Genomic DNA, 25,386 nt, shown 5'->3' with positions numbered 1-25,386 from the left:
CGAAGCCGGGCGGCGGTGGCGGCGGGAGGGTGATGGCGGCCGCGGAGTTGGTGCGGGCGCTGGCTCGGTGGCGGCTGCAGGAGGTTGGATCAGGTGCGGGGCCGGGACGGCTTTGAGGGGGCTCCGAGGGCCTTTGAGGTGTCTGAGTGGCATCTAAGGTGCATGCGAGGAGCCTGAGGGAACATAAGGGGCTGCTGTGCACTTACGGTGCTTATAAACCCCTCTTTTATTTCCGCTTAGTCTGGGTGGACGCGGTCTGGGATCTGGATTTCACTGAGACCGAGCCCCTGGATCCCAGCATTGTGGAGGAGATCACCAATGATGGACTTGATGTCTTCACCTGTCTTCGCCAGGCCCTGTTGTGGTTTGCTGATGAGAACCAGGAGAAGGAGGTGAGGATGACACTGGCACCATGGAAGTGGGTCCTGGTGCTGTGCAGGTGTTCAGGGCTGTTCCACCTGGAGACGTGCAAAATGCTCTAAGGCAGCCCTAAGCAATCCTTGTCACATGTGCTGGAATGCTTCGGAGGGAAAGTATTCCCATCGGTAAGATACATCAGGTCATATATAGTATAACATCATGTGAACTCTGTATAGTGTTATAACCATATAATGTTTTATATAATGTTTTAACAATATAACCATTGTTATAAAACGTTTTCACACTTGAAGTTCAAGTGTGAATTCCTGCCCCTGGGTTGGGGCAATCCCCAGCACAAACACAGGCTGAGGGAAATAGGATGGAGCAGCCTGAGGAGAAGGACTTGGGTGCTGGGTGATGAGAAGCTCCCCATGACCCAGCTTCAGTGTGTGCTTGAGCCCAGAACCCCCCCGTGTCCTGGGCTGCACCCCCAGCGTGTGAGCAGCAGCTCAGGGAGGGGATCCTGCCCCTCTGCCGCTCTCTGGGGAGACCCCCCCTGCAGCCCTGATCCAGCTCTGGGGCAGCAGCACAAGAGGGACGTGGAGCTGCTGGAGAGAGGCCAGAGGAGGCCATGGAGATGCTGCGAGGGCTGGAGCAGCTCTGCTCTGGAGCCAGGCTGAGAGAGCTGGGCTGGGGCAGCCTGGAGAAGAGAAGGCTCCTGAAGGGGAGACCTGAGAGCAGCTCCAGTGCCTAAAGGGGCTGCAGGAAAGCTGGAGAGGGGCTTGGGACAAGGGCCTGTAGGGACAGGCCAAGGGGAATGGCTTGAACCTGCCCGAGGGGAGACTGAGATGAGCTCTTAGGCAGAAGCTCTTCCCTGTGAGGGTGCTGAGGCGCTGGCCCAGGGTGCCCAGAGAAGCTGTGGCTGCCCCATCCCTGGCAGTGTTCAAGGCCAGGTTGGACACAGGGACCTGGAGCAAGCTGCTCATTGTCACTGCCAATGGCAGTGTGTTGGAACTGGGGGAGCTTTAAGGTCCCTTCCAACACAAACCGCTCTATAGTTCTATGATTATTATATATTTATAGCATAATTGTTAAAACATGTCTTTAAGTATATATAGGGGGTTGTTTGCAGTGGGATCTGTTAAAAATTGAACAGTAACACTTGTGCAGAGTTATGCTATGGTGGTATTTCTCACTCTTACCCGTGTATTTCACCTCAGAACATCTGGACCATATTTGCTGAAGAGAACTTTTCTCCTACTGCTCTAGTGGCTGTGTTACATCACTTTGTCCAAGCGGGCCAGCACAGGCAAGCTAACTCACAGAAGAGGGTTTTTGCTCTCCATGCAGCTGGGTTGTACTTCTTACTGCTGGAAATCCCAGGTGAGCAATGTGTTGTACTCTTGATTGTAGGATAAAGCATCATTCAGGCTAAATCAGCTTTCATTTAGAAGAATTCCAGGTGGAACAAGTGATGGCTTTGGAGCTGTCTGCTTGATCTCCCTGAAATCCTTGGGGATCAAACCCAGGCATGGTTTGAGTGTTCAGCCTGACAGGAGCTTGGTCACTGGTCATAAAGTGACTTGAAGGTATCAGCTGGGGTTTGTGCTGCTGTGCATCTTCTTAGTAGCTCTGTGACAAGGTGGACAGAGGAGTCTGGGTGCTACACAGAGCTGGAATTGTGTATCCCTCTGCTTAGACAGTAACACACAGTGAAGGCAGAAGCTGTTTCCTGTTCCTGCTCTGTAACTAGAAAGGATTTCACTATGTGGAGCTATTCGACAGGTTCATTTGTGAAAATAATAGTTTTTGTGTAAAATAACCAGCAGTTAGTGTTCTAGCAGTCAGTTTTCTGGCTGTCAAAGCAAGCAAGGAGCTGGCCAGATGATTTGATGCTGTCTGTATTTTGCATGGAAGATGCTGATGTTGTCTCTCCTGGGCAGGCAGTATAGTTAACCAGCTGTTGCACCAAGTGATGTTTGATAAGTGCCTTTACGCCCTGACAAAATGCTGGCCTCAGGAACCAGATGTGGCCAGGAAGAGGAAGAAGATGCACACTCAAAGCTCTCAGACCACTGCAGGGAGAAACAGAAAGAAAGGCAAACCACGCAGGAACAGACCCTCCCATGTAAGATGTTTGCATAATCTCTTCAGATATAAATCACTATTAATAAGTAAGTTGTTGGCAGACTATTTCACCTCGAGGGCAGTGTGATGCTCTTACTCTTTTCCACCCCTTTTTCCTTCCCTACTCTTTCATTCAGCAGTTCAGCTGTGCTCTTGGTCCTCTACCTAGTAGGAGTTTCACAAACCTAATGATTTGTGTGTGGTGTATTGTTAGGAAGCTCAGTAGCAGAGGGAGAAACTAATTTGTATCAGCTTCCTCAAGAGAGCTTCCAGTTAGTGTTCAGTCTGATGGACTTTCTCCCTCGAAACAAGAATAGGCTATGTTGGCACTTTCTGGTTTTGTACCCAACTTTCATCTTCCTGTCTGATTTTTGGTTGGTTAGGGATTTTGTCCCCCTCTGTTAAGTGTATTGATTCATCTGAAAGAAAAGATTCCACATTTGGGATGGGAAATCATGGGATGTAGCCTGAAAACCAAAATGTGCAAAAGAGACCCACCAGTGCTGTGGGCAGGATGGTGCTGTTTCTTTTTTCTACCAATATAGATGGAAGAGATCCAAGAGGAAGAGGAGGAGGAGGAAGAGGATGATGAAAACGTTTACTTTTCAACAGATGACCTCCTTCAAGTTCGCAATGCAATCTTCTTTCTGCTCAAAAACATCTTGAGACTGCTACCTAAGTTCCCCCTCAAAGAAAAACCTCAGTGTGTGCAAAACTGCCTGCAGGTAATGGGATTCAACTACAAGAAACCTGGAGAGGGGCTTTGGACAAGGGCCTGTAGGGACAGGCCAAGGGGAATGGCTTGAACCTGCCAGAGGGGAGACTGAGATGAGCTCTTAGGCAGAAGCTGTTCCCTGTGAGGGTGCTGAGGCGCTGGCCCAGGGTGCCCAGAGAAGCTGTGGCTGCCCCATCCCTGGCAGTGTTCAAGGCCAGGTTGGACACAGGGGCTTGGAGCAAGCTGCTCCAGTGGAAGGTGTCCCTGCGTATGGCAGGGGTTGGAACTGGGTGAGCTTTCAGGTCCCTTCCAACCCAAAACAGTCTGGGATTCTGAGTGGGGTGCCTGCTCCATATCTGTTATGCTCAGCAGATTGTGTTTGGTTCCAAGGTGCTCAACCCTCAGCATACACATGCCGTGTCCTGCTTCAAGGAAAATGCTGTGATTTGAAATACAGACTTGAGTTCTGCGGGGTCTGACCCCCAGCAGACCTGCACATCTTCTCTACTTGTGAATGGGCTAAGCTTGGCTTTCTTCCCCTGCAGGTCTTTGTTGAAGTGACAAACTTTGAGCCAGTGGTACAGGAGTTCAAGTTTTCATCAGCAATGTGAGTACAGAATTCTGGATGCTTAGGGGATTCTGTTGGTGTTAACCTGTTGATGTGACAACGAAATCAGGGATTTCTTTCACTAAAGATAATTAAAACGTTTCCCCTAGCTAACAGGAAACAACAGCTAGTGAATATTGAGCGTCTTCCAGTCAGTGAGCATGTTTAGTTGTAGTAATTGTAGTAAATGCTTCTCTGATGAGAGATGATGACATCTCTTTGCCTCCTTTTGCTTAGGAATGTTGACAAAGCCAAGTACCTCTCCGAGCTGGCCTATTTCGGGGTGCGGTTACTGTGCTCCCCTCTACATGGTGCAGAAGATAAGGTAAAAGTTAGGCAAAATCTTTAAAATCTTCCCTGCAGTGGTTTGTTTCCTTCTCTGCACGTCGTTTGTGCTTGCGTGTGTTTTACTTCTCCAGTTAGTTTTACTCTTTGTGCATGTGTTTGCTGGGTAAGAGGCGAGATGCTGTTTTCCATCCCAGCCCTTATTCCTTTGACTTGTGTAATGATGTGTTTTGTGAGCATTGAGTTCTGTGCTCTAGTGATTCTTCTGGCAGGTGAATCGAGAGCAGAGGATAGAGATCTCTGTATCTTAGAGAGAATTCCAGGTTCCTGCATTTGCTGGAATGCTTTTGTTTCCTGCTAGGTGGAGCTCCAGCACTGCTTGTACTGTGCTGTGGTGCTGGGTTGTGCAGCAACGAAGCATGATGTCAGTGTTATGTGCAGATGCTGGTGAACAGGGTTGATTCTGGTGCAGAGAACACTGTCATCTGGCACATCCCATTCCATCAGGAACGTGTCTGCAGATCTTATTTTGTTAAGTTGTCAAGCACACTGTGTCGTCTCGCTTACCTGTGCTGCTCCTATGGATGGGGCTTTTGAGCTTTGGGTGTGACTGTGCTGCTGTGTTTGTGGGTCTGTGTAAACCCATCTGAATTAGCTCTGAGCTAGCAAGCCAGGAGTTAGTGTCTGTCTAGTCAGGACATCCCTGCTTCTCCTGTTTGATTGCTCAGTCCCTGCTCAGAGTGTGCCAGGATAACAAGGCATGCTGTGATCCCAAAAGTATGGCAGGGAGGAAGCTCCAGAGCACTTCTGTGCGAACACCAGTGAATATCCTCAAATCCCAAATGTTTCGGGCAAATTCAAGCCCACTACTTTGGGGAGGGGGATATCTGTTATGTTTTCAGGAAGCCCTTAGACATGAGCAGAGCCCAAGGCCCAGCAGCTCAATACCATGTATGTGAAAGTTGAGCACCTCGGAACCATGCCTTGCTGAACTGGAATGAGAACATCCCAGCTGGGAAAGCTGTGGTGTATTAATGAAGGGATCCTCTTTGAATTACTCTTCTGGGAGTCATGTTTTGCAGGTTCTGTCATTTGGATGTAAGCTTGTTTGGTTTGGAATTCTTCCATAAACCTGGCCAGAATGCTTATCCATGGGCTCTGGTTGCTGCTGAGCTGAACCTGAGAATAACCTTTTCTTTCCAGGTTCTCCGCTGTGTCTTCCAGCAGCTCCTCAGTGTCATTCTGATGCTGGAAGGTGGTGCAGGCTCCAGATTTGCAGTCCTTGCCATCACATCAGCTGTGATCAGTGCCAGGAATCAGGCTATTAAATTTATCAGGTGAAGTACAGAGTTCTGGCACTACCCTGCCTGGGTAGGTCTGCTCTTTCTTCTGGCATGCCCTTGCTTTACTGTTTGCTTGATAAAGGGATGACAAGAACTGGCACTGGCTTTGAAGTTGGTTGTGCAAATGAGGCTTAATTAACATGTCTGTAATGGGAATTTACTCAACTTGTTGGCAGAGGTGCTGTTTGACAGAGATGTGGCACTGAGTAGAAGGCATCACCTTCTCTATTTTGCTTTGTGTCAGCTTTTCAGCTCTTGTGGTTTACTACAAAGTATTTGGAAGGGAAGATGATGATGGAGCTCATGTCTCCTTAGCTCTTTGCATTCTCCTACTTAAAGAGGGGTTTTGCCTGTGTTTATTGGGGATCTATGTGGTTGCAAAGTGCAGAGATCCCCAGACAACTTCTAGTGAGTAGACTGAAAACAGAGAAGCTTTTCCTGTTTTCTACCTGCAAGCCAGGTTAATGCAGACAGTAGGTCTGCCATGCCCGTATCTTGTTGCACTCTTTGACTTCTGAAATGCATTCCAAAAGGAATTTACTTCATTTTTGCTGTCTTCTAAACCCAGCCTTATTAACATCTGCTTTTCCTTTGTGCAGCTCTGTAGTGGATGAGCTGAAAGAAGTTGCTTTTCCAGTTCTTCGGATATTACTGCAACATATCTGCACCAAGGTATGCTGAGCTTCGTTACCTCTGGAGCTGAAGAACTGATGGGTGGCAGTATCTAAGAATTAGGAAATAGGTCTTAAACCAGCTTATGGGAATGCTGAGGGTGAGCTCTATCCCACTCATTTCCAAGTGGTTGTACCCTACTGTGACCTTTCCAAAATGTGCTCTTTCTTTACCACTCTGTTGGGAGGGGAAAATGAAGTTTGATTCTAATACAAGACTATCATCTGAGCTAGCTGGTGAAGGGCAGCTCTTAACCCATCCTGTTCAAATATGTGATTTACATTATCTAATTTAATCTTAATTATGTCAGAGAGCAAAAGTGAGCCTGGATGCTCACTGGTGCCCACATGACTAGAAAGGTTCTTGGGGGTTGGGATTTGTTGGGATTCAGTCCCTGTTAATACAGAGGGATTGGAATTAGATGGTCTTTAAGGTCCCTTTCAACCCGTTCTATGCTGAGAGCACTTGGCCTAGCTACCCATCTGAAGACAGTCAGGTAGAAATACTCCCTCTGGATTTAATCCAAGTTCCACCTTTCCCTGGGGGAGAGTGTGGAAATGCCACATCATGCCGTTGCCCTTGTTTTTCAGGTCCCAGACAAGGCTGATTATCGCACATACGCTGCACAGGCCCTGGTGACTCTGCTGAGCAAATTCCCTAATGTAGAGTTTGCTGACTTCATCGCCTGGCTTTACAAATACTCCCACAACACTAAAGTAAGTACCTCATCCAGCCTGATGCTCCAGGCTTCAGAGGCAGCAGTAGGTTGAAGTTGAAGGGTTCCAAATAGCATTGCTGTTACTACTGGTACCTAAAGGCACTGAGTAGACCACTCCTGTGGCTTTGCTTACATTAACAACGTGCTTTTTCTTCCCAACAGATTGCCTACAGGGTGTTTGCTCTCGATGTAGCCTTAGCTTTGTTGAATGTGCCAGAGAGGAACGCGGACACCTCCCTGTCCCTGGACCAGCAGAAGTTTCTAAAGCATAAGTTTTTAGTACAGGTGATGGTGTTCGGGCGCTGCTCGGACAAAGCACCCGTGGTCCGTAGCAAAGCTTTAAGCAGCTTTGCTCAGTGTCTTGACATGAAAGCTGCTACTACCTTGGAGAGCATCCAGGACTTATTACAAAGCTGTAAGTATTAATGGATCAGATAGTAGGAGTATTTCTTGAACTTTGGGGAATAACTACTGGGAGATAAGAGAGCTGGTGGTCAGGAACTTAAATCTGCTCATCCTTGTGTATTGTGTCATGATGAGAAGTAAGAAATGAGTCTTGTTACTCATGAAGCCTTATATTTGGAAGGGATTCATTCTCACGAGCCAGTTCTAAATAGATGCCTCCATATGAGATACCTTTGGAAGATATTTACAGATGACTGAAATTGCTCACTGAAAAAATATGTTCGTTCTTGCCTGAGAGTTGCTTGATTCTTGAGTTGCCTTTTGCTCTGTGAAGTTATGTGCTCCTGACTGGCATTCTGAACTCCCTCAGGCGTGGTAAAGGCCAGACGGCCCAATTCAGAGATATGTGTGTGGCATCCTACAGTTAGATGAGTTGCCTGAAAACAATTTGGGAGGACAGAACATCTGGAATTAAAAGAATTCATTTATTTCTCTTGTTTGCTTTCTTTTCGGCCTCACAGTCTTGGAAGCAAACACAGACGCTGCGAGTTTGGCCGTCAGTGCAGAAGGTACAGAGCTATTCTCTTCTAGTAAGTCTCTGGCTTCTTTTGGCATGCCATGTTCTGTGCATGTGCATCCCTGTAAAGCCTAGGCCATGCATGAGGCTCTCTGTGTAACAGTGAAGCATCTTGCTGGGTGAGCATCTGCCTTTCAAACTCTTAAACCTTGATCTTTTCTTTCAGCTGTGTCCAACCATCCACTGAAGACCTTGCCCACGTTCAAAACCATTGAGCTGACAAACAACAGCAACACTGCTGGGCTTGATGGTATGTCAAAATCACACTTGCCTTTTCAGGTGATTTTTCAAAGCCTTCACTGAAATTAGACCTTCTGAAGTGTATTCACTGTCCATTTCTCAAAGAAAGCAGAGGGTTTTCTGTAGAGCTGTTAAAAAACCACTTCTGGGTGATGAAGTGAGTGGAAGTGGCAGCTATAAAGAAATCCTGTTTCCACTCAAGTCTGACAAATACATGTAATCTTGAAATCCCGATGGTTTTTGTATGAATGTAGTGGTAACTCTTGTGGGAAAGCAGGTAACGTATCCTTTCCAAAAAGGATGGGGTATATTACTTGGAACTCCATAAATATAAGGGTAATTACATGTCTTGCTTCAGTGCCAAAAGAACTAATATATGTTTGCCATATAAACCACAGCACTTTTGAGTAGGACTTAAGTGGGGAAGAATTCGCTTCTCTGCAGCATCAGGAATTGGCTGGAGTTGAAAGCCAAGTGTGAGGTGGACCGGTGCAGAATGGCAAGCAGCTAGTTCTAATGTGTTGATAGCATGAAATCAACTTTTGTGGCTCTTTGAATCTCTTCTTTCTTTCCCTCTTCAGTGTAAAAGCTTTTCTTCCTAACCTTTAGGCCTGTGCCAGTATCTCTGCTCTTAGTTCTTGCTGCTCACCTCCCTTGAACAATTCAGCAGGCGGCTTGGTTCACATCCTGCATTTGTGGCTTTGTTACGCGCCTCATGCTGCGCTTCACATGGGATCTCTCTCCCTATCTCCATGAGTCAGGCTCCAGTCTTTTCCATTGAAAGCTTTCCTTTAAAATGTTGCCCTGATAAATGTCATTAATCTGCTCTCTCAGATAGAAAAGTCCTCCAGGCCACTTTAAGGTATTTTGTATTCCCTGTGTAGTTGCAGGCTCCCTGTGGCAGAGGATGCCTGGCTTTGTATCCAATACCGAGCTAAGCACACATTTGGCACGTGGCAGAACAACTTCAGGAAAGGATTGGATTAGAAAGGGCTGTCTTGGGCTCAAGAGGATAGCTGGAATACAGGGCCTCCGAGTCAGTCAAGATGCATTAGCAAAGCTGTCTGGCACACACTTGTGTTTGGCTTATGCCTGGGCTAATCTTGCACTTCTGTGGAAACCAAAGAGCTCATATTGGAGAAGTGGAATAAGTCTTAGTTGAGGACAGTCAGAATGTGCTGATTGCACAAGGGCAGAGATAAGAAGAGGGGGGGAATCTGCAGGGTGCTGCGGAGTTACAGCATGCAAACACGGTGCTCCCTTGGTAATTCTCAGCCATTTTGTTTGTTTGGTGGGTTGGTTTGGGGTTGGTTTTCCTCCTCCTTATGTCACTGGGAGTCAAATCAGTGTCAGTTGGCAAAATGTGATTGTTTTCACACATTTGGTCACCTTCACAAGAGCTGGTGTGTTTTAATGGCATAATCTGGTGCTGAAAAGGTTCTTTTTCTAGCAAGCTGTTCTCAGGAGGAAGATGTGGTTGCAGTTAACTGCCCATTAGGATTGAAGTCCCTTTTCCAACTCTTTGATTAATTCTATTTCTTAATGGCAACAGAGTGGACCTCCACGTGGATGTTTTGCCACAGACCCCCAAATTTGCTATATCTTGGGCAAATCTTTCTTGATACTGTAAGAAATCTGACAAACAGCATTAAATAGAAACCTTAAAAGCAATAGCAAAATGTATCAATCAGGATTGCCAGCTTGTCACTAGCCTGTTCGAACGATTCAAAGGTGAGAAACGATTGTGGCTCTGCGTGCTCATTTGTGTGGCATTTAATAAACTCCATTGTGTCTTTTTCCTGAGAACATGCAGAAATAAGTATGACTGTGGCTATGGAAAGTAAAATCTGAGGCCTAATTTGATGTTCAGAGTGGGAAGATGTGTTCTGGTTTCCTTCTTCTCTTGGGTTCTTTGCAGCTGCCTTCTGCAGCCTCGAGGAGTTCATTTGGCTCATAAATGGAGTCATTTCCACTCTAGGAAACACAGCAGTTCATACATTAGTGCTTTATCCTGTGTGGAGCTCTGAGGCATAACTCACAAAAGGTTGTAGGCATTCAAAGCTCTCTGCTTACAAGTCTATTAACCTGACTTGGGTTCAGACCTGGAAGTCTCAGGCAACAAATTGCTTAGTTGAGTTGGGAGCTGTGCTTCTCCTTGCACAGCATGGCAGTGCTGCTAAATGGCTCACTTCTTGTCATGGTTTTGGATAGGAAAAGAAGTCATGGCCATGCTGAGACGGAGAGCTGGAGATGAGAAAACCAACGTGAGGAAATCCGCTCTGCAGGTGGGATGGCTTCTGCTTGATTACCCACAACACTCATACAAATAATGAGGCCATAGTACTGTAGGGAACTCTGCAACTTTACCCTGTAGCTTCCTGCTATTCCTGCACAGTGCCTCCAGGCCTTGGAAAGATCTTGTTTCCTAGCTCCTGATCAGTAAATAATGCAAGCATGATGATGGGAGATTGTTCTAGGACTCTTGCTGGCTTCTCTTAGCCCCTCATTTAGAAGAGAGGCTCTTTGCAAATGTCAACAGGCATTTCAATTAAGTGACTTCCTTGGAAACCGAAGCAGATTAGCTGCTTAGTTTGTTTTGACCTTGTTATCAAAGAGATTGGGTTATAGCCAGGCTCTTTTTGAGGGATGCTTTGCTTGTTGCTCCCTTTATTTAATGAAATCATTAGCTTTTAAAGAGATGTGCTTCAGCAAAGATCTCATCCTTTTAAAAACCACCTTCCTCTGTTAGTCCTCTGCACCCCAGCTCTTCCCCCTGATTCGAGCTTCCCAGGTAACAAACATGATTCATACAAAGATCTGTTATTTTCAAGGGGAAATAGTGACATTTGCTCTATCCAAATGCTGTTTCAAGAGCAGAATGACTGAAAAGATGGATTTTGTTTCATTCTACTTCTCTGCACCCACTACCCGTAAATTGTGAATGTGATGTTTGGCTCTGGCTGAGGGAAATTCATCTCTGGTTCAAGTTGCTAGGGGTGGATTGTATTTTTGATTGGCTACTTGATGCACATGGCCTGTATTCCCAACTTCCAGGTTTTCATGAACATCCTGAAGCACCAATTGATCCCTTGCACTGCAGAGGATTTGTGCATCCTTCAGGACCGCTGCCGGGATCCTGCTGTCTCTGTGCGTAAGCAGGCCTTGCAGTCTATAACAGAGCTGCTCCTGGTGAGTGATCTTACACAGATGAGCAAAATGTGAGTTAAAAGAAGGAGACAACAGACAAATCTGGTCTGTGTCAGTTGTTCATTGAGTGAATTTCATCCTATGACTGTGTCTTAGTATTTTTTGTTACCTTTTGACTCGGAAGTCGTGATTCATTCTTACACATACTTGAGATTGCTGCAGGGTGCTTCCAACTGTTGGAAACATTTCTTTTCCCTGGGTGTTGATCTCTGTGTCATGGAGAAAATGTTCATGTGGCTGGCCTTCTCCAGTTTGAAAGAAAATGTGAATCACTCCACTAAAATGCAATGTGGAGATGATAGCACTGCAATATTTTGCTTTTCTATTTATTCACAATGGGTTAGTAACTTGGAGCCCAGAGTTTATATTAAGCAAAGCTGTTTTTTTAGTGTTAGATCATCTGCTGTACAGCTTTATTGTGATACTGTGAGAACTATTTATAGGGTTTCAAACCAAAGTGTTACAGTACTTCAGCAGAAGCACCAGCTATGATCAAATACCTTGTGGTGTCAAAGAGGTACAAGTTCCCTTATCCTATTGCTAGTTGAGCAGTATGCTGGCATTTATAAAGATTCACTTACCAATCTGAATCTGGAGGTTCCTAGGCCTTTGCTGATCTTATGATTTAAAGATGTTTCTAACACAACATTGTGTTTCTCTCAGTCTCAGCACGATAATACTCTAGTGCAGAAGGCCTGGTTAAATGGAGTGGTGCCTGTTGTGATGGACTCAGAGAGTTCTGTCCAAGAAAAGGCCTTGGATTGCCTTGATCAGCTCTTGTTGCAACATATAAAACGTTATGATAAATTCAGGAGTGATGATGAGAATCAGGTGCTGGCATGGGATCTCCTCACCCTCCTGGCTTCAGACAACCAGGAGCTCAAGTAAGTGCATTTTTCACTTCATCATGAGCTCTGTTGGCTTTTCCCTTGTTCGATGCCTTGGATGCTTCTATTGCCTTTACAACATCAGCATTCAGGTCCAAAATCCAGTACTGTTACTTGGAATCTCATTAGGATATGCAACTATCCCAGCACAGACAAGCTGGTGAGAAAAGTGCAGTCTTTCTTTGTGTCAAGTGTTTTCCCTTGCTGCTCTCATTACCTGTGCTCTGTCCTTGCACCCCAGTGTTCACACACAGGAGCAGTGCGTGCTGTTCTTGACGTGTTGCTAGCAGCATGACTATTTAAGTCAGATGGAGGTGTTGTGACGACAGAAGAGAGGATATATAAAGAAAAAAGAACATCGCCCTGTATTAATTCTGATGTACAATATGTTACTTGTCTTATGACAAATAGAATTATTCTGCCTTTTGTAGAATGCTGTGGGAAGAAACAGCAGAACTGGCATGACACACAGTATGACAAGGACACAACATTGGTTAAAGGCAGCTGTGTGTTTATTAGTCAACAGGGCATAATTGCTCAGAAATAGAAAAGGAGATGCTGGTGGGGCTGCCTTGCCCATCTGTGACACTGGCAGTGTTCTCATTTGGGCTATTTTCTAACATGGTTTGCACAGTCATGGTGCCTTAGAATACCTTGCAGCTTGGTAGAGCTCAGAACTCTTTCCACGTGAAGTAGATAACTGGTGTTAAAGAGGAAAATGAGTAAGTTTTGATGCCTTAACATGAGTGTAACCTGTCCCATCCATGGCTATTCAACAACAGCTACTAGAAAGTCTGTTACAGATTGCTGAAATGATGTTTTCTTGGTGAGTCATGGTGTCAGTTAGACCTTACATCTTACTGACACGGAACACTACCTCCGTGCTTGCGTGCCAGGGCTGTAAGGCATCAGGACAATGAGCTGAAAGACTGAAAATACTGCTAGTGAATAGGTGGTAGATATCCCTATGTATTGCAATTGATGGGAATGCCAAGCAATAGCAACTTTGTTGCGTTGCCCAGTGTATCCTGGATAAGGATGCTGGATTTTACTGCCAGTGCCTAAGGGCAAGTGTTTATTCACTCCTTTAACTTTTTTCTCTTCTTTCTCCCCTATAGCCGTTACTTGAACAAAGCTTTTTATATGTGGTCCAGACAGAATAAGTTCACCTCCACCTTCATTAATAACATCATATCTCATGTGGAAACAGAGCATGCTGTACCAGCCTGGATGCTGCTTGCTAAGGTGGCACGTTCTTCCCCCAAGCTGAATTACTCCAAGATCATTGAATCCTGGGACAGTGTCAGCAGGTATATGTGTGCTTTGAGCTCCATTCTGCAGTGAAAGAGATGGGGGTGAAGAAGAGGAACAAAGCAAGTGAGCACGTTCTGTCCTTCCCCAGGCAGATTGCTGCTTAACTGCTTAGATATCAGTTCTTGATTCAGGCAATCTGTTCTACAATGGGAGGCAAGCAGTGGCCCACAGTTTGTGCAGTAACCAGCTCTTACCTAAAGCTTTTTGAGTTTTCATTTGGTTTGACAGGCAGGGCTGCCTTAATAATACATACCCCAGATGAAAGGATCTTTCTGCTGTGGTTTGGTGGTGTTCCTTAGTGTTAATGTGAGTTTGTCTGCTCTGCTCTTTTTCAGGCAGCAGAACATAAGCGCTGATACTACAGGACATATGTTGTGTGTCATGGGTCATGTCGCAAAGCACCTCTCTAAAAGCACCTGTGAGAGGCTGATTGGTGAGTGGCCCTGAGAAACTGCAGTGGGGAAGGCAGGGTTCGTGCCTCCCATCTTCAGTTAGTTCTTCTCCATCACTTGGGAAGCTTAGAAAATGCTCATTTTCTGTGTTTCTGTCGTTTTCAGATCATCTCAAGTCGTGGCTGAGGGATTCTCAGTGTCCCTTGGAGGTGATTAGCCCAGCTGTGGAGACTCTGCAGAAGCTCTGCCATGCCTATGCAGATGTGCTGGAGGAGGCACAGGTGTGACTGAAAAGACAGCTTCTAAATTAGCTTGTTTCATGCTTTGGAGAACTCTCTCTGTCTCCAGTCCAGGCTCTCTTAACAAAGGGGAGCTGACCACAGCAACTCAAGTCTGTTCTGCTCAGCTCTTACCTGCTTTACTGCAGTTGTGCTGGAGAGCATCCTCTAAGGATGGGCTTGTGAGAAATTGTCTTTCTCGAGAAGGATTTCCCACCACCACCACCTGAAATACCTTGTATTTGCCTTCTGTCAGAGCTGACAGAAATAGGAGACCTATGGCTGTGCCTTTTGAAATCAGCTGTTTCTCAGGCTTACTCCAGTTTGAAGCTACAGGCTTATACTATAAGCTCTGAGGATTCTATACCAGAGCTGCTGTACATACACATATTTTCTAGACCTCTCTCATGGGACCAAACAGGGAGTTGATAAAACATCACTTGCTCATTTTTAGTGCCCCTGTTTTATACCATAGCTTGTTTCACTCCTGTAATGAGAAGGTAAAGTAGACATCTCAGCTTGAGCACAGTCTCAAAGGAGGTAAAACTAGTGCAGGTCTCTCTTGCTGCAGTTTTCTCTTTGTGTTCTATATCTCTTTCAATATTGATGGCAGCTATTTGCATTGTGTTTTCATTTGAATAGAGCTGCGTTTTCCAACCAGCCTGTAAAATTCACACAGGTAACCCCAAATGTGTTGGATGTACATGAAACAGTCACTTAAATCCTTTTCAGATCAGTGTGATTTCTATAATGAAGTAAACTTAGGCCTGTGGATCATTAAAAGCCAGATTCTCCAAGATGTTTGGACGCTTGCACGCATCCTTTGATGTGCAGGAAGAATTTGAAAGCTCTAAGGCCCTGTCTGATTGATTTCAATAGCACCTAGATTATTAAAAGCATGTAAGTGCTTTCAGCTGAGGTTTTCATGTATGGACAGATATTCAGGCTCCATTTTGCTTAATTAATCAAGTGCCCAATTAATTTTGTTTAATTATGGAACAGGAGCTGCTCAACCAGGTGTGTGGAGATTTAGTATCCAACTGTGAAAGCTACATCTCGAATATAGTCCTCAAAAAGGATGGAGCAAAGCAGCTGCAGGAAGATCTCTTGGTACGTTTGGTTCCCCTTCACTGACTGCTCAAAGGCTGGAGGTGTAGTTGAGACTCCAGTAACTGTTACATAGGAAAATCCTGGTGTGTACACACTGGAATCTGGTATTTGTGAGCATCCAGCGGTTTTATACATCAGCACTTGCTTTAAGGGTACGATATCCCATGTGTTTGTAATAAAATGACATGGGTTTTCTTTGCTTTTCCACTCATACTTCTTAGATGAGCTGTTTGGGAGGTTAGTGTGAAACGCAGAGGTTGCTTTGAGGTGGATTTCAATGTTATTGAAAGTTGGTTTTGGAGAGGTAGCAGCAGAGTCCTGCTGACTTCGTTTGCAGCTCAGGCATTGCCTTTTGACTGCAGTGGTGCTTTATCTCTGTAGGTGAGACACCTCTACCTCCTGGGGGAGGCTGCACAGCTCTGTCCAGCCAAAGTGGAGAAACGTGTCTTCCTGTTGATTCAGTCCATTCTGGCCGCTCCTGTCAGCGAGGACAAATGTGAGGCGCTCTCCTTACTGCCTGTAGTGTTGGGCTTACAGACAACAGTGTTTACCAGAAGAGCATGTTCTCATTCCTGACCTCTTCTTCCCTAGTGGCTAGTCCTCCGGATGGTGAGGAAATCCCAGCTTCTCAGCCGCTGTCCCAGTTCAGAGGATCAGCCATGCCTTCAGTGGTCAGAGCTCATGCCTTCATTACTCTAGGTGAGTGCCATCCTGCAGTAGAAGCTGGCCCTCACATACACAATTCCCAGCCTTCTTGCTTCAAGTTCTGCTCAAAAAGCTGTGTCAGTTGTAGCCACAGTGCTCCATGTTGGCATCTCCTCAGCTCATAGCTTTTAGCAGTGCAAATATCCATGGTAACAAGTGGCACAACCCATAAAAATACATCCATGTGGCTGTTTCTCATGGTGGTTAATGGTGACCAACAATTAGCAGTGTCCTTCAGAATCATACTTGGTTGCTGTCTGGCTGAAGGATTCTCCTACATGTAGTAAGAGGATGAAGAAAACTTGGTGCTTCTGATGCAGTTTAGAGCAGAATGACTGCACACAACTCCTTGTGCTCCTCAGCATGAGGGAAGAACTTCTTTGAGAGAAGCCTCAATCTGCATCTCCAGTATTATGGAGAGTACTAAGTGCAAGTTCTGCTTTTGTAGTACCTCTGTGGTTAAGAACAAGTCTCTTTTGCAGATAGACAGTATTACTCTTTCCTTAACTGCTTTGGGAAGCTTAATTCTTTTGTACAGAGCTTAGAAACAGGGAGAAGTAATGTTAGAATGCAGGCTGGTTTATTTTAGGTTGGTTTAGTGATGCTCTCAGAGGTGGGTGTCTCCCTGCTTTGCCTGTGACAGCTGGGGCTGTTCTTTTTAGCTGCTTTGAATAATACCCTGTACACAGAAATAGTTTGCTGTGAAGGAGGGAATTTGGCATAGAGACCCACGCTAAGGGTCTAAGTGGAGTTTGGAAGAACTCCTCAAAGCATCATTTCTTGGAGAGATGGTGCAGATTGCTCATCAAGTTTCCATGTGTGTTTCTTCTTTATTCCTGCTAACTTCCCGATTCCTTTCTTGGCTCCTATTGGACTCAAAGGAGGCAGTAAGCTGGGCTGTGGCGGTTAGGAAGAAGCCTGTCTTTACAGCTCTGACAATCTCATCCCTGTTTCCCAGGTAAATTGTGTTTACAGCATGAGGATCTGGCCAAGAAATGCATTGCAGCTCTCGCTCGAGAGCTGGAGGTGTCACAGGATGTGGCTGTTCGCAATAACGTTGTCATCATCATGTGTGATCTGTGTGTCCGTTACACATCCATGGTGGACAGATACATTCCCAACATTTCCTTGTGTCTGAAGGACCCCCATCCCTTCATCCGTAAGCAGACGCTGATCCTGCTCACCAACCTCCTGCAGGTAAATAGGGGGTCTGTGTCTCACAGCCTGTCCAGCCAGTGCATTGCTTACACCTTGATTCATCTACACTTCATCAGGAAGACTTTAAACTATGCGTCTTGTTCCTGCTTTAGTTTGCTAGCTGGGCAGGGATCCTACCAAGGACACTTTATGCAGTCGGATAATGAGGTTATTTTTAGTCAGTGGGTACCTCTGTTCTCACCTTCTGTTTCTCTGAATTCCCTTCACTCCTGTATGAATGAATATAACGAGCATCGCAGCACCTTCTTCTCCCACTGAGAAGGCTCAAGATGTTTACCCTCCCCATATCCATGCGGAGCCAGGCAAGGCAGATTTGGAGTGCATTTGACTCCCAGAAGAGTTGTTGAAGAGCATATGTGCCTTAGGATGCTTCTACTTTTTCATTGAGACCTGTGGTAAACCTGGATCCTTGCCACTGTGGTCTCTGTATGTCCACTCCAAAAGAAGTGATTTGGGGTGGATTTTGTGTACCTCCAGCTGAAGGTACCTTGCTCATCTGCCTGATGTATCTTCTGCTGGCCTCCATCAGATATTGTCCTGACAACTGTCTGAAGGATTTTCCTAATCCAGGTAATTTGCTGTTTCTTACAGGAGGAGTTTGTGAGATGGAAGAACTGTCTCTTCTTCCGTTTCATCACTGTCTTGGTGGATCCATGTCCAGATATTGCCAGGTAAAATACTCATCTGTGAGTTCAGAATCAGAGGTGGGCTCAAACCCAGTCCTAGCCTTGTACCTTCAGCAAGCAAAGCAAAGATCCAGTGAGAGAGATCCCATTAACCTCTTCACTTCTATGGTGGTCCATGCCTTAGGGTCTGTTATGGTAGCAAAGGAGTGGAGAACTTCTTTCCAAGTCATCCGAAGGACCCAAAGTAGCAAGCTGTATGTTCTTGCCATGCAGCTCTGCTCTGCTTTTGACTCTCAGTTATCCAGAGAACAGGAATTTTTGAAGCAAGCCTTGGTGAAATTCTCCTTGTGGTTTTCCAATAGGCTCTGTCTTGAGTGGTTGTTTTGGTTTAGGAATAGGATTAAATATTCTCTGTTTAAGCCTTCTACCAGTTTGTAATACTCTGACACCTAAGAGGACTTGTGCACACTGGCTTTAAGTGCATGTTTGTGATGTTTCTGTGGGTTTCCAAGTCTCAAGCTGCTCTGTTATGTGAGAAATGGGAATGGGGCAGGTTTCCCTAAGGATGGTGCTGCACAGGAGACTTGGGCACTGCTGCTTTCTCCCTGGAACAGTCAATCTGAAGATTGGTGTTTCTAGCACCATCAACCTGTCATTGCTTCCTAGTGCAGCTTCACACTTTCTTTTCTCTTCAGTGAGTTTAAGATGTAAAAATGTCTTTCCAGTAGATGGTGACATTGCAACATCACGTTCCCAGAGCTTCAGCTAAAGAACATGGTGTTATTTCTTTGGGAACCTTTCTCTTTGCATCTGCATTCAGTGACTGCATCCAGACAAAACCACGTTCTTCATGTCTGGGATTAACTCGCAGCTGTTGTAGGGTTTTTGGTGATTCATTTTGTGCTAAGTGCTGTGTCTCAGCCACAATGGAACTTAAGTTACTTAAACAGCCCAAGTCTTGTGCCTGGATTCGAGTTCAGTCTCTCTTTAATGGCACAAAAATTGTAGTATTGTGGATGCTGAGAATGTCTGTCTCTTTCTGCATGAAAAAAGGCTTAAAGTCAATGAGCTGATATCCTTGTTCAAGCCCAGATGGAGCTGGGCAAGGATTAAATGTGGTGTTGAGGGAGAGTTGCAAAAGGAGAACCACCTTCCTGCTTTATAGCTTGTGAACTCTATGCTTGTGTTTCAAGGGGTGGCTTTAGAAGCTATCTGATGCTAAGTTCTTTGTTTTCCTCCTTTTCAGGTTTGGAGAGTTCTGCCTGGTGCATCTCTTGCTGAAGAGGAATCCAGTAATGTTCTCCCAACACTTCATTGAGTGCATCTTCCATTTCAATAGCTATGAGAAGCATGAGAAGTACAACAGGTTCCCTCAGAGTGCGAGGTCAGTTGAGCACATTCGTATCTCCTCTTTGCTAAATGATGGGCTGTCTGGCCCATCATTGCCAGCCCTGGGGCAAAGGTTGGGCTTGATGATCTTAAGTGTCTTTTCCAACCTAGTTGATGCTATGACAGCGCTTGTGGCACTGTGTAATTATGTATGCAATAGGGTGAAAGCAGCCAGGGGAAACAGTGTTAAATGCAGAGTGCTCTCCCTTCCCTGTGACACTTCTGGGAGGCCTCCTGCATGTGATTTGTGGCAGTGTGTGGTATCCTAACAGGTTTATGGGTCTGGCAATTGACATTCAACTATTCCTTGCTGATTGAAAGTCTTATTATTTCGGTGACTTCACATGATGTGACTTGGCCCTGGTAATATGTCTTGCTCATCCCCAGGGCGAGGAGTCTCTTTTCTCTGAAGGGGAAAGAAAACAAAGAGAAGAGGATGCTTATCTACCGGTTCCTGCTGGACCACTTTACAGATGAGCAGAGGTTCAGCATCACGACAAAGATCAGCCACAGCATCCTAGGTAAGGGCCTGTCCTTTAAAGTCTGCCAAACTGATGTCTATGTAAGACCTCAATCCAGCCATGTTATCTTCCTGTCTTTACTGGCACTGCTGCTTTCAGTATACTACTTATTTCTTCCCCGTGTGTTCAGCGTGCTTTGTGGATAATGTCCTTCCATTGGACCTGGAAGCCAGTGAGCTGCTCTCGGATACGTTTGCAGTCCTTAGCTGCAAAGAAATCAAGCTGTCAACTATGAGGTCAAAACCGGACGAAGATACTCAGCCTGAGGAAGATGAAATGGCAATGGCCAATGCTGTCATGCAGGTGGCACAGAAAAAGCTCATCTCGCAGGTGAGTGGCATTTGATCTGGAGTGGGGAGAGGGCTGGCTTCTTAAGAGGCTCTGCTTAGGTTAAAAGCCTATGTACATATGTCTGGTGTTAAGAGCAGGCTTAACTGTGATAATTCCCTTGCTATGGAGTGATAACTCCTCACTGAGAGCATTCATGTAACCACAGAGTGGCTTCTCCTTTATTGCATCGTGTAACTGTTGATGCCTTGTTCAAACAAAGGTTCAAAAGAAGAACTTCATAGAAAACATTGTGCCAATAATCACATCCCTCAAGTCTCTGATGGAGCAGAAGAGGCTCCCAGCTCTCAGGGACCTTATGAGCTACCTCCAGGTAAGGGGAAGTGTTTTCTTGTTGGGTTTCTTTTTCCTCTCTTGCCTTAATGTGTTAGATGTGCAACTGGGAACAGAACAGCCTTCTTAGAGAGAAATTTAGAAGGCATATGATGTTGTGACACTGCCACTGTGTTAACTAACATAGGAGGCGAAGGGATTTTAGATCAGGATCTCGCAGTGTGATACGTGTGAGCCTCCTCAGTGGAACGTGGGCAGAAAGCCTGAATGCTGGAAAGCTTTTCCATGTTCTCAAGTACAAACTGGAATCGAAACTCTTAGTCTGTTAAAAACACCTCTGCTCCACCAACTGGTATTTCCTTTTGCACTTAAGCAGCTGTGATCTGAATGGGGATGTGAATCAGTAGTCAAGAGATTTCTGAAAGACTTGAAACATTCCTTATTGCTCCAGGAAATGATGCAGGATTACAGAAATGAAATCAAGGACTTCTTTGCTGTGGACAAGCAGCTGGCAGCCGAGCTGGAGTATGATATGAAGAAGTATGAAGAGCAGCTGGCCAGGGAGAAGGAGTCAGACCAAGAGCAAGTCTCCACAGCACAGGCAGAGGTTGGTGGTGCCATTAACTGTACATGTGCTGTCTCCTCTGCTAAAGTTGGTGTATGGCTCACACTCAGGCTCTGTATGTGTGTGGACCTCGTTACAGCACTTGTAACAGCATGGCTGTGTAATGTTCTTATCCCTCTTCCCATTTGCTGGCAGAAGCTTTGGTTTCAGAGTCATTTAATGTGCTTAGAACCACTACAAACAACACATGTTAGGCAGAGGAGCAGCAAACAACTGATGTGAAGAGAATTCAATTTAAAGGGAAGGCTAAGTCTAACTTGCCACTGGCTGTGCTTACATGTTGTGTTGCTCTCTTCCCAGTGTGATAAAGATGATAAAAGGTTTCATTTTGTCTGACTTTGGGTGTATACAGAGTGCGAACTTAACCTGTCCTAGTGCACATCTTCTTTTGAAGCCATTGTAAAGAAATAAGTATGTGCTGGGGTCAGTTGTCCTGAACTACTTTAGGTAGTGCTTGAAGTTGAGATGACTTCTACCCTGGAAACACCTTTCTCTGCTGATTTAGAAGAGTACCTCTATATACACCCCTAAACTAGGACATGTGTGTCCCATCTCAATTTCCTATTTGCTTCTTGATGAATTTTGGCCAATAAATTCTGTCTCCCTTTCACCCCTTGACATCCATCACCCAAAGGGTAGTTCTTAAACATGCAGCATGTAGGTCTAAGTGTCTTGTGTCGAGGCTTATCTACACCTGTATCCACTGTTAGACATGATCTTTCTTCCTGTTTTCTCTAGCATCCTCCATCTTTGGAGAGAACTGGACCTTCTGGAGGCTGGAGCAGTAATGCTCAGTCTCCTACAAGTGGGAGACAGCCCTCCTCACCTCGATCAAGTGCTTCCTCAGTGCCTTCTGTGTTTGCTACACCGAGGGCTGATGCTCTGAAACACAGTCGCAGGTATGGGTCCTGGTTAGGAGGACCAGTTTCATGATACACTGCAGGGCTACTGCTTTGCTTAGCCACTCCTTGCTTAGAGGTATGGAAGCCACCAGTATTGCAGCATGATCTTCTCCAAAACATCTGATGTCTTAAGATCGAAAGGGATTGGAGGACACAGGTCTCCCTTCCTCCAAGGCCAGGTCGGACAGGGGCTTGGGCAACAAGGTCTGGTGTCTTAAGGTCCTTTCCAACCCAAACCATTCTGTGATTGCATCATCTCCTTTGGGCTTGCAGAAGGCAATGACTGGTTCTGTCATGTTTTTTTCCCTATAGGCCAACATCCTTGAGCACCGTTGCCATCCTGAACTCTGCCAGGAAAGCAGTGGAAGCCAGGAGCAAGCAACGGAGCAAGAGTGTTGGAGGAAGTTTAGCAACTGCATTGCTTCCACTGAGCACAGCCGGCAGCAAGCAAGGTAGGAATCCTGCTGCTAACTGGCATTGGGTTAGATCTAGTTGACATAGCCTGATTGTGAGACCCTGGAGGTCTCTGAGTGAATACATTTCTATTTGAATGATTTCCCTCTTGTTCCCAGCATCCTTCCAAAGCCTGGATGAGCAGTCTACGAGAGAGAATATTTCTGTGGTGGGCCGTGCAATCAGCACACCGGAACGTAAGTACAACCCAAAGGAACCCTTTCCAATGGGGCTGAGCACTCATTCTCTGAGAGAGGTAGCAGTGCATGCTCTGTGTGCTCCCTGAAGAGCAAAGGAATCATTGCTAGCTGTTGGGTATTTATGTAAGTGCTTGTAGTAAATAAGAACTGTTCTGAAATGGAAGGTCTCGGATGAATGATGTAAGGGAAATACTCAGGGTCTGGTCCTCTTCAGCTCTAAGATAGGAAGCTCCTGTTGTCCAAACAAAGGCTCTTGGGTGAGCTACGACCCGCTTCTAGCGCAGGCAGTGAGCTGTGACAATTGCAAGAGAACACAGAGATCTGCTCAAGTGGGATTAATAACCTGCAGGGTCATTTCTGAGTGTGTGTATTCTTCCCTAAGGAAGAACTGAGCACTGGAGAAGGATTTAGGTTTTTTCACTCTGCTGTGGAAACTAATGTACAAATACACAGAGAGGAACCTGATACACAGATTGGGAGTTTGTGTCCATGGCAGCTTCAGCTTCTCCCTCAAAACCTGACCTTCAAAGTCAGTCTTTACTGGAATGCTTTCTGCCAGCCTGCAGCATTCTGCAGTGTCACTTTCTGCAAACTGAGAGGCAGTTACACAAATGGAGCTCAGTTCTAGCAGTGGATTCCTTCCTTTATGTCAATTCACTGCTGACCTCCTTGAGGGCATATCCGTCGTGGTGTGAACTGTGTCACTGACACCCTCCAGTGAAGCTGGGGGTATGGGTGACAAGTTGTCTCTCATTAGGCAGCTGTGAAGTGTTGTGGGCATGGGTTGATGTTTCAGAGGCGCTGCTGTCTGCCTGCGCTCTTTGCCTCTATCTGTGCAAGCACCTGACCTGCACACACACAGGAGAGCAAACCTCATCTAGCCAACAAAGCAGGGAACTGCAAATACCTGCCATGTGTGAGCAGGCAGCAGTGATGTGCATCCACTGGAAAATCTGACTCCTCTCTTCCTTGCGTGCTCCACTCTGTGGCTGGATTTGTCTGCCTCAATGTTTCTCTTTGCTGCCTGAGCAACAGGCAATGATCTTTGTGCAACAAAAATACCTGGGGGCATGTTTTTAGAGAGCAGAAATGGTGAAGAGCCAGCTCTCTGTGTGGAAGCTTGCACGGCTGTTTCTCTTGAGCGCCATATGGTGAAAAAGGAGGCAGAACATTAATCTGCAGTGGTACTAGGGCTGAATTCCTCCTTTGCTTCAAGGCAGCACATGTCTTTCTCCTTCAGCAGGGAGACAAACTGTACAGAGCAGTGTCATCACTTGAGTTAGCGTGCTGAGCCATCTGCATGGTGGGCCTTGTAGGCTGATAGTCAAAATAAAGCATTCTTATTTCTCTAGTATATTATTCCAGAACTGTTGGAGTTCTTTGTAAGCCAGTTTGTACTTGAGAAGTTCAGAACAACTGTCTAGTCTCTTTATTTGTCTGTTCTGGCTGTCTTTGGGTCTCCTTCTCAACTCCTGCCTATTACTTTGAGGATGCCTACATGGCTTTGGGCAAGTGTGGACTGCTTCATGGTGGTACAGCAACACACGTTATGAAGACAGCACCTCTGATTACATGGGAAGCCCTGCTTGATGGTAGTTCTTCACCATCTGCTTCCCCTGACATAAACTTCTCATTAACCAAGGTAACTTAAGGCACACACTGCATAAAGGACACTTGCAGGTCAGTCTCCAGAGATGCAGTGGCCAGCTAAGGCAGACAGATCAAGCTGGATTCCCACTACAAGCTTCAGTGGCTCCCTTCCGGGACAGGGAAATAGTTAAAGGGCAAACCCAGTTTGTCTGGAGAGGCCTTACAGCAGAGTTTCCAGCTCCTGTCCTATAAAGCACTTTCTACCTTAATTCCTTGTGAAAGGTTCTGGGAAACATGAGCATAAACCAGAGTGTTGAGTAAAGTAAAATCTGAATATTGTGACATCTCTCATGAGATAAATGACAGCAAAGAGACAGCTGACAACTCTGGCCTATTCAGGCAAGCTAAATTCTACCTAGCTTCCCTGTCAAGTGATTCCTCTTGTCTGGCTGCAGGCAGCTCCGCAAGGAACGGCTGCTCAGGTCCTTTGTCAGTCTTCAGGGGCCCATATTGTGCCTCGACAAGGCAAAGCAACCGCTCTGAATCTAACGTGTTGCTGAGACAGATGGCAAAGCTTCAGTGGAAGGGGTGGCTCTCCCACTTAGGGAGGACAAGGAGGTCTTGTGGTTGAATTAGCTTCCTCCCCATACAAAGCAGGCTCTAAGTTTGGAGTGTGAAGCTGATGCGCACAAATAGCCCAGCACATTCAGCACATAGTTTTGAGGCTGGACGGGAGGCGCTGGGGTCTGCTGTGGATGTGCTTGCAGTTACCTGGATATACTCACTCTGTGCCACTTGGGTGCCACATGCCTTGCTCCCAGGCTGTGTCACAAGCTCGCTCTAATCTGTGCTTCTCTTTTCAGAGACCATTAATGACTTGACTTTTGGTGCTGGGGTCAGTTACATCAGCTTGATGCGCACACCTGCTTCAGGTCCAGGCAAGTTCTCTTTGGGATTCTAACCTGAGGGGGGGGAAAACACCCCAGTGATCAAATCTATGGCATTTCTTACCATATGAAAGTGTGTTATTTGCAGAGAAGGAGAAGGCTGAGGAGGAGCCAAAAGATATCATCTGTTTGAACTCACTAGAGAAAGTGTAAGTTACTGCAGGGCTGAAGCAGCAATGGCAGTGAGACCCACTGGTGACGTGCTTTACAATCAGTGCTCCTTCTGCTTCCTCCTTCCAGCCCCTCCCAGCCCCAGAAGTGGAAAATAGAATCCCCAGCAAGGAAAAAGAGCAACCAATGTGTCCCCCTGCGACGTTCCCAGCGGAGAACCCCACTGAAACCAGACAACTGA

General features: G+C 45.9%; 1 protein-coding gene across 1 annotated transcript; it reads left to right on the top strand.

Moving 5' to 3' along the window:
- Positions 1-32: 32 nt before the first annotated feature.
- On the top strand, positions 33-25,386 carry NCAPD3 (non-SMC condensin II complex subunit D3; the record flags this gene model as incomplete). The annotated part of the gene is made up of 35 exons (XM_080631682.1): positions 33-93; positions 241-392; positions 1,581-1,743; positions 2,304-2,488; positions 3,033-3,212; positions 3,748-3,809; positions 4,047-4,134; positions 5,298-5,431; positions 6,037-6,109; positions 6,700-6,825; positions 6,990-7,246; positions 7,743-7,822; positions 7,976-8,059; positions 10,261-10,334; positions 11,104-11,238; positions 11,920-12,140; positions 13,262-13,453; positions 13,793-13,890; positions 14,015-14,130; positions 15,130-15,237; positions 15,619-15,733; positions 15,829-15,936; positions 16,901-17,139; positions 17,752-17,831; positions 19,033-19,170; positions 19,563-19,696; positions 19,827-20,026; positions 20,247-20,357; positions 20,769-20,924; positions 21,681-21,841; positions 22,157-22,296; positions 22,417-22,494; positions 24,951-25,025; positions 25,123-25,183; positions 25,275-25,386. 35 exons carry the CDS (start codon positions 33-35, stop codon positions 25,384-25,386), a joined length of 4,497 nt encoding a protein of 1,498 aa, XP_080487808.1.

This window comes from Psittacula echo (assembly GCF_963264785.1).
Source record: "Psittacula echo genome assembly, chromosome: 18".
Lineage (NCBI taxonomy): Eukaryota > Metazoa > Chordata > Aves > Psittaciformes > Psittacidae > Psittacula > Psittacula echo.
This window is presented reverse-complemented; position numbering and strand designations above follow the sequence as displayed.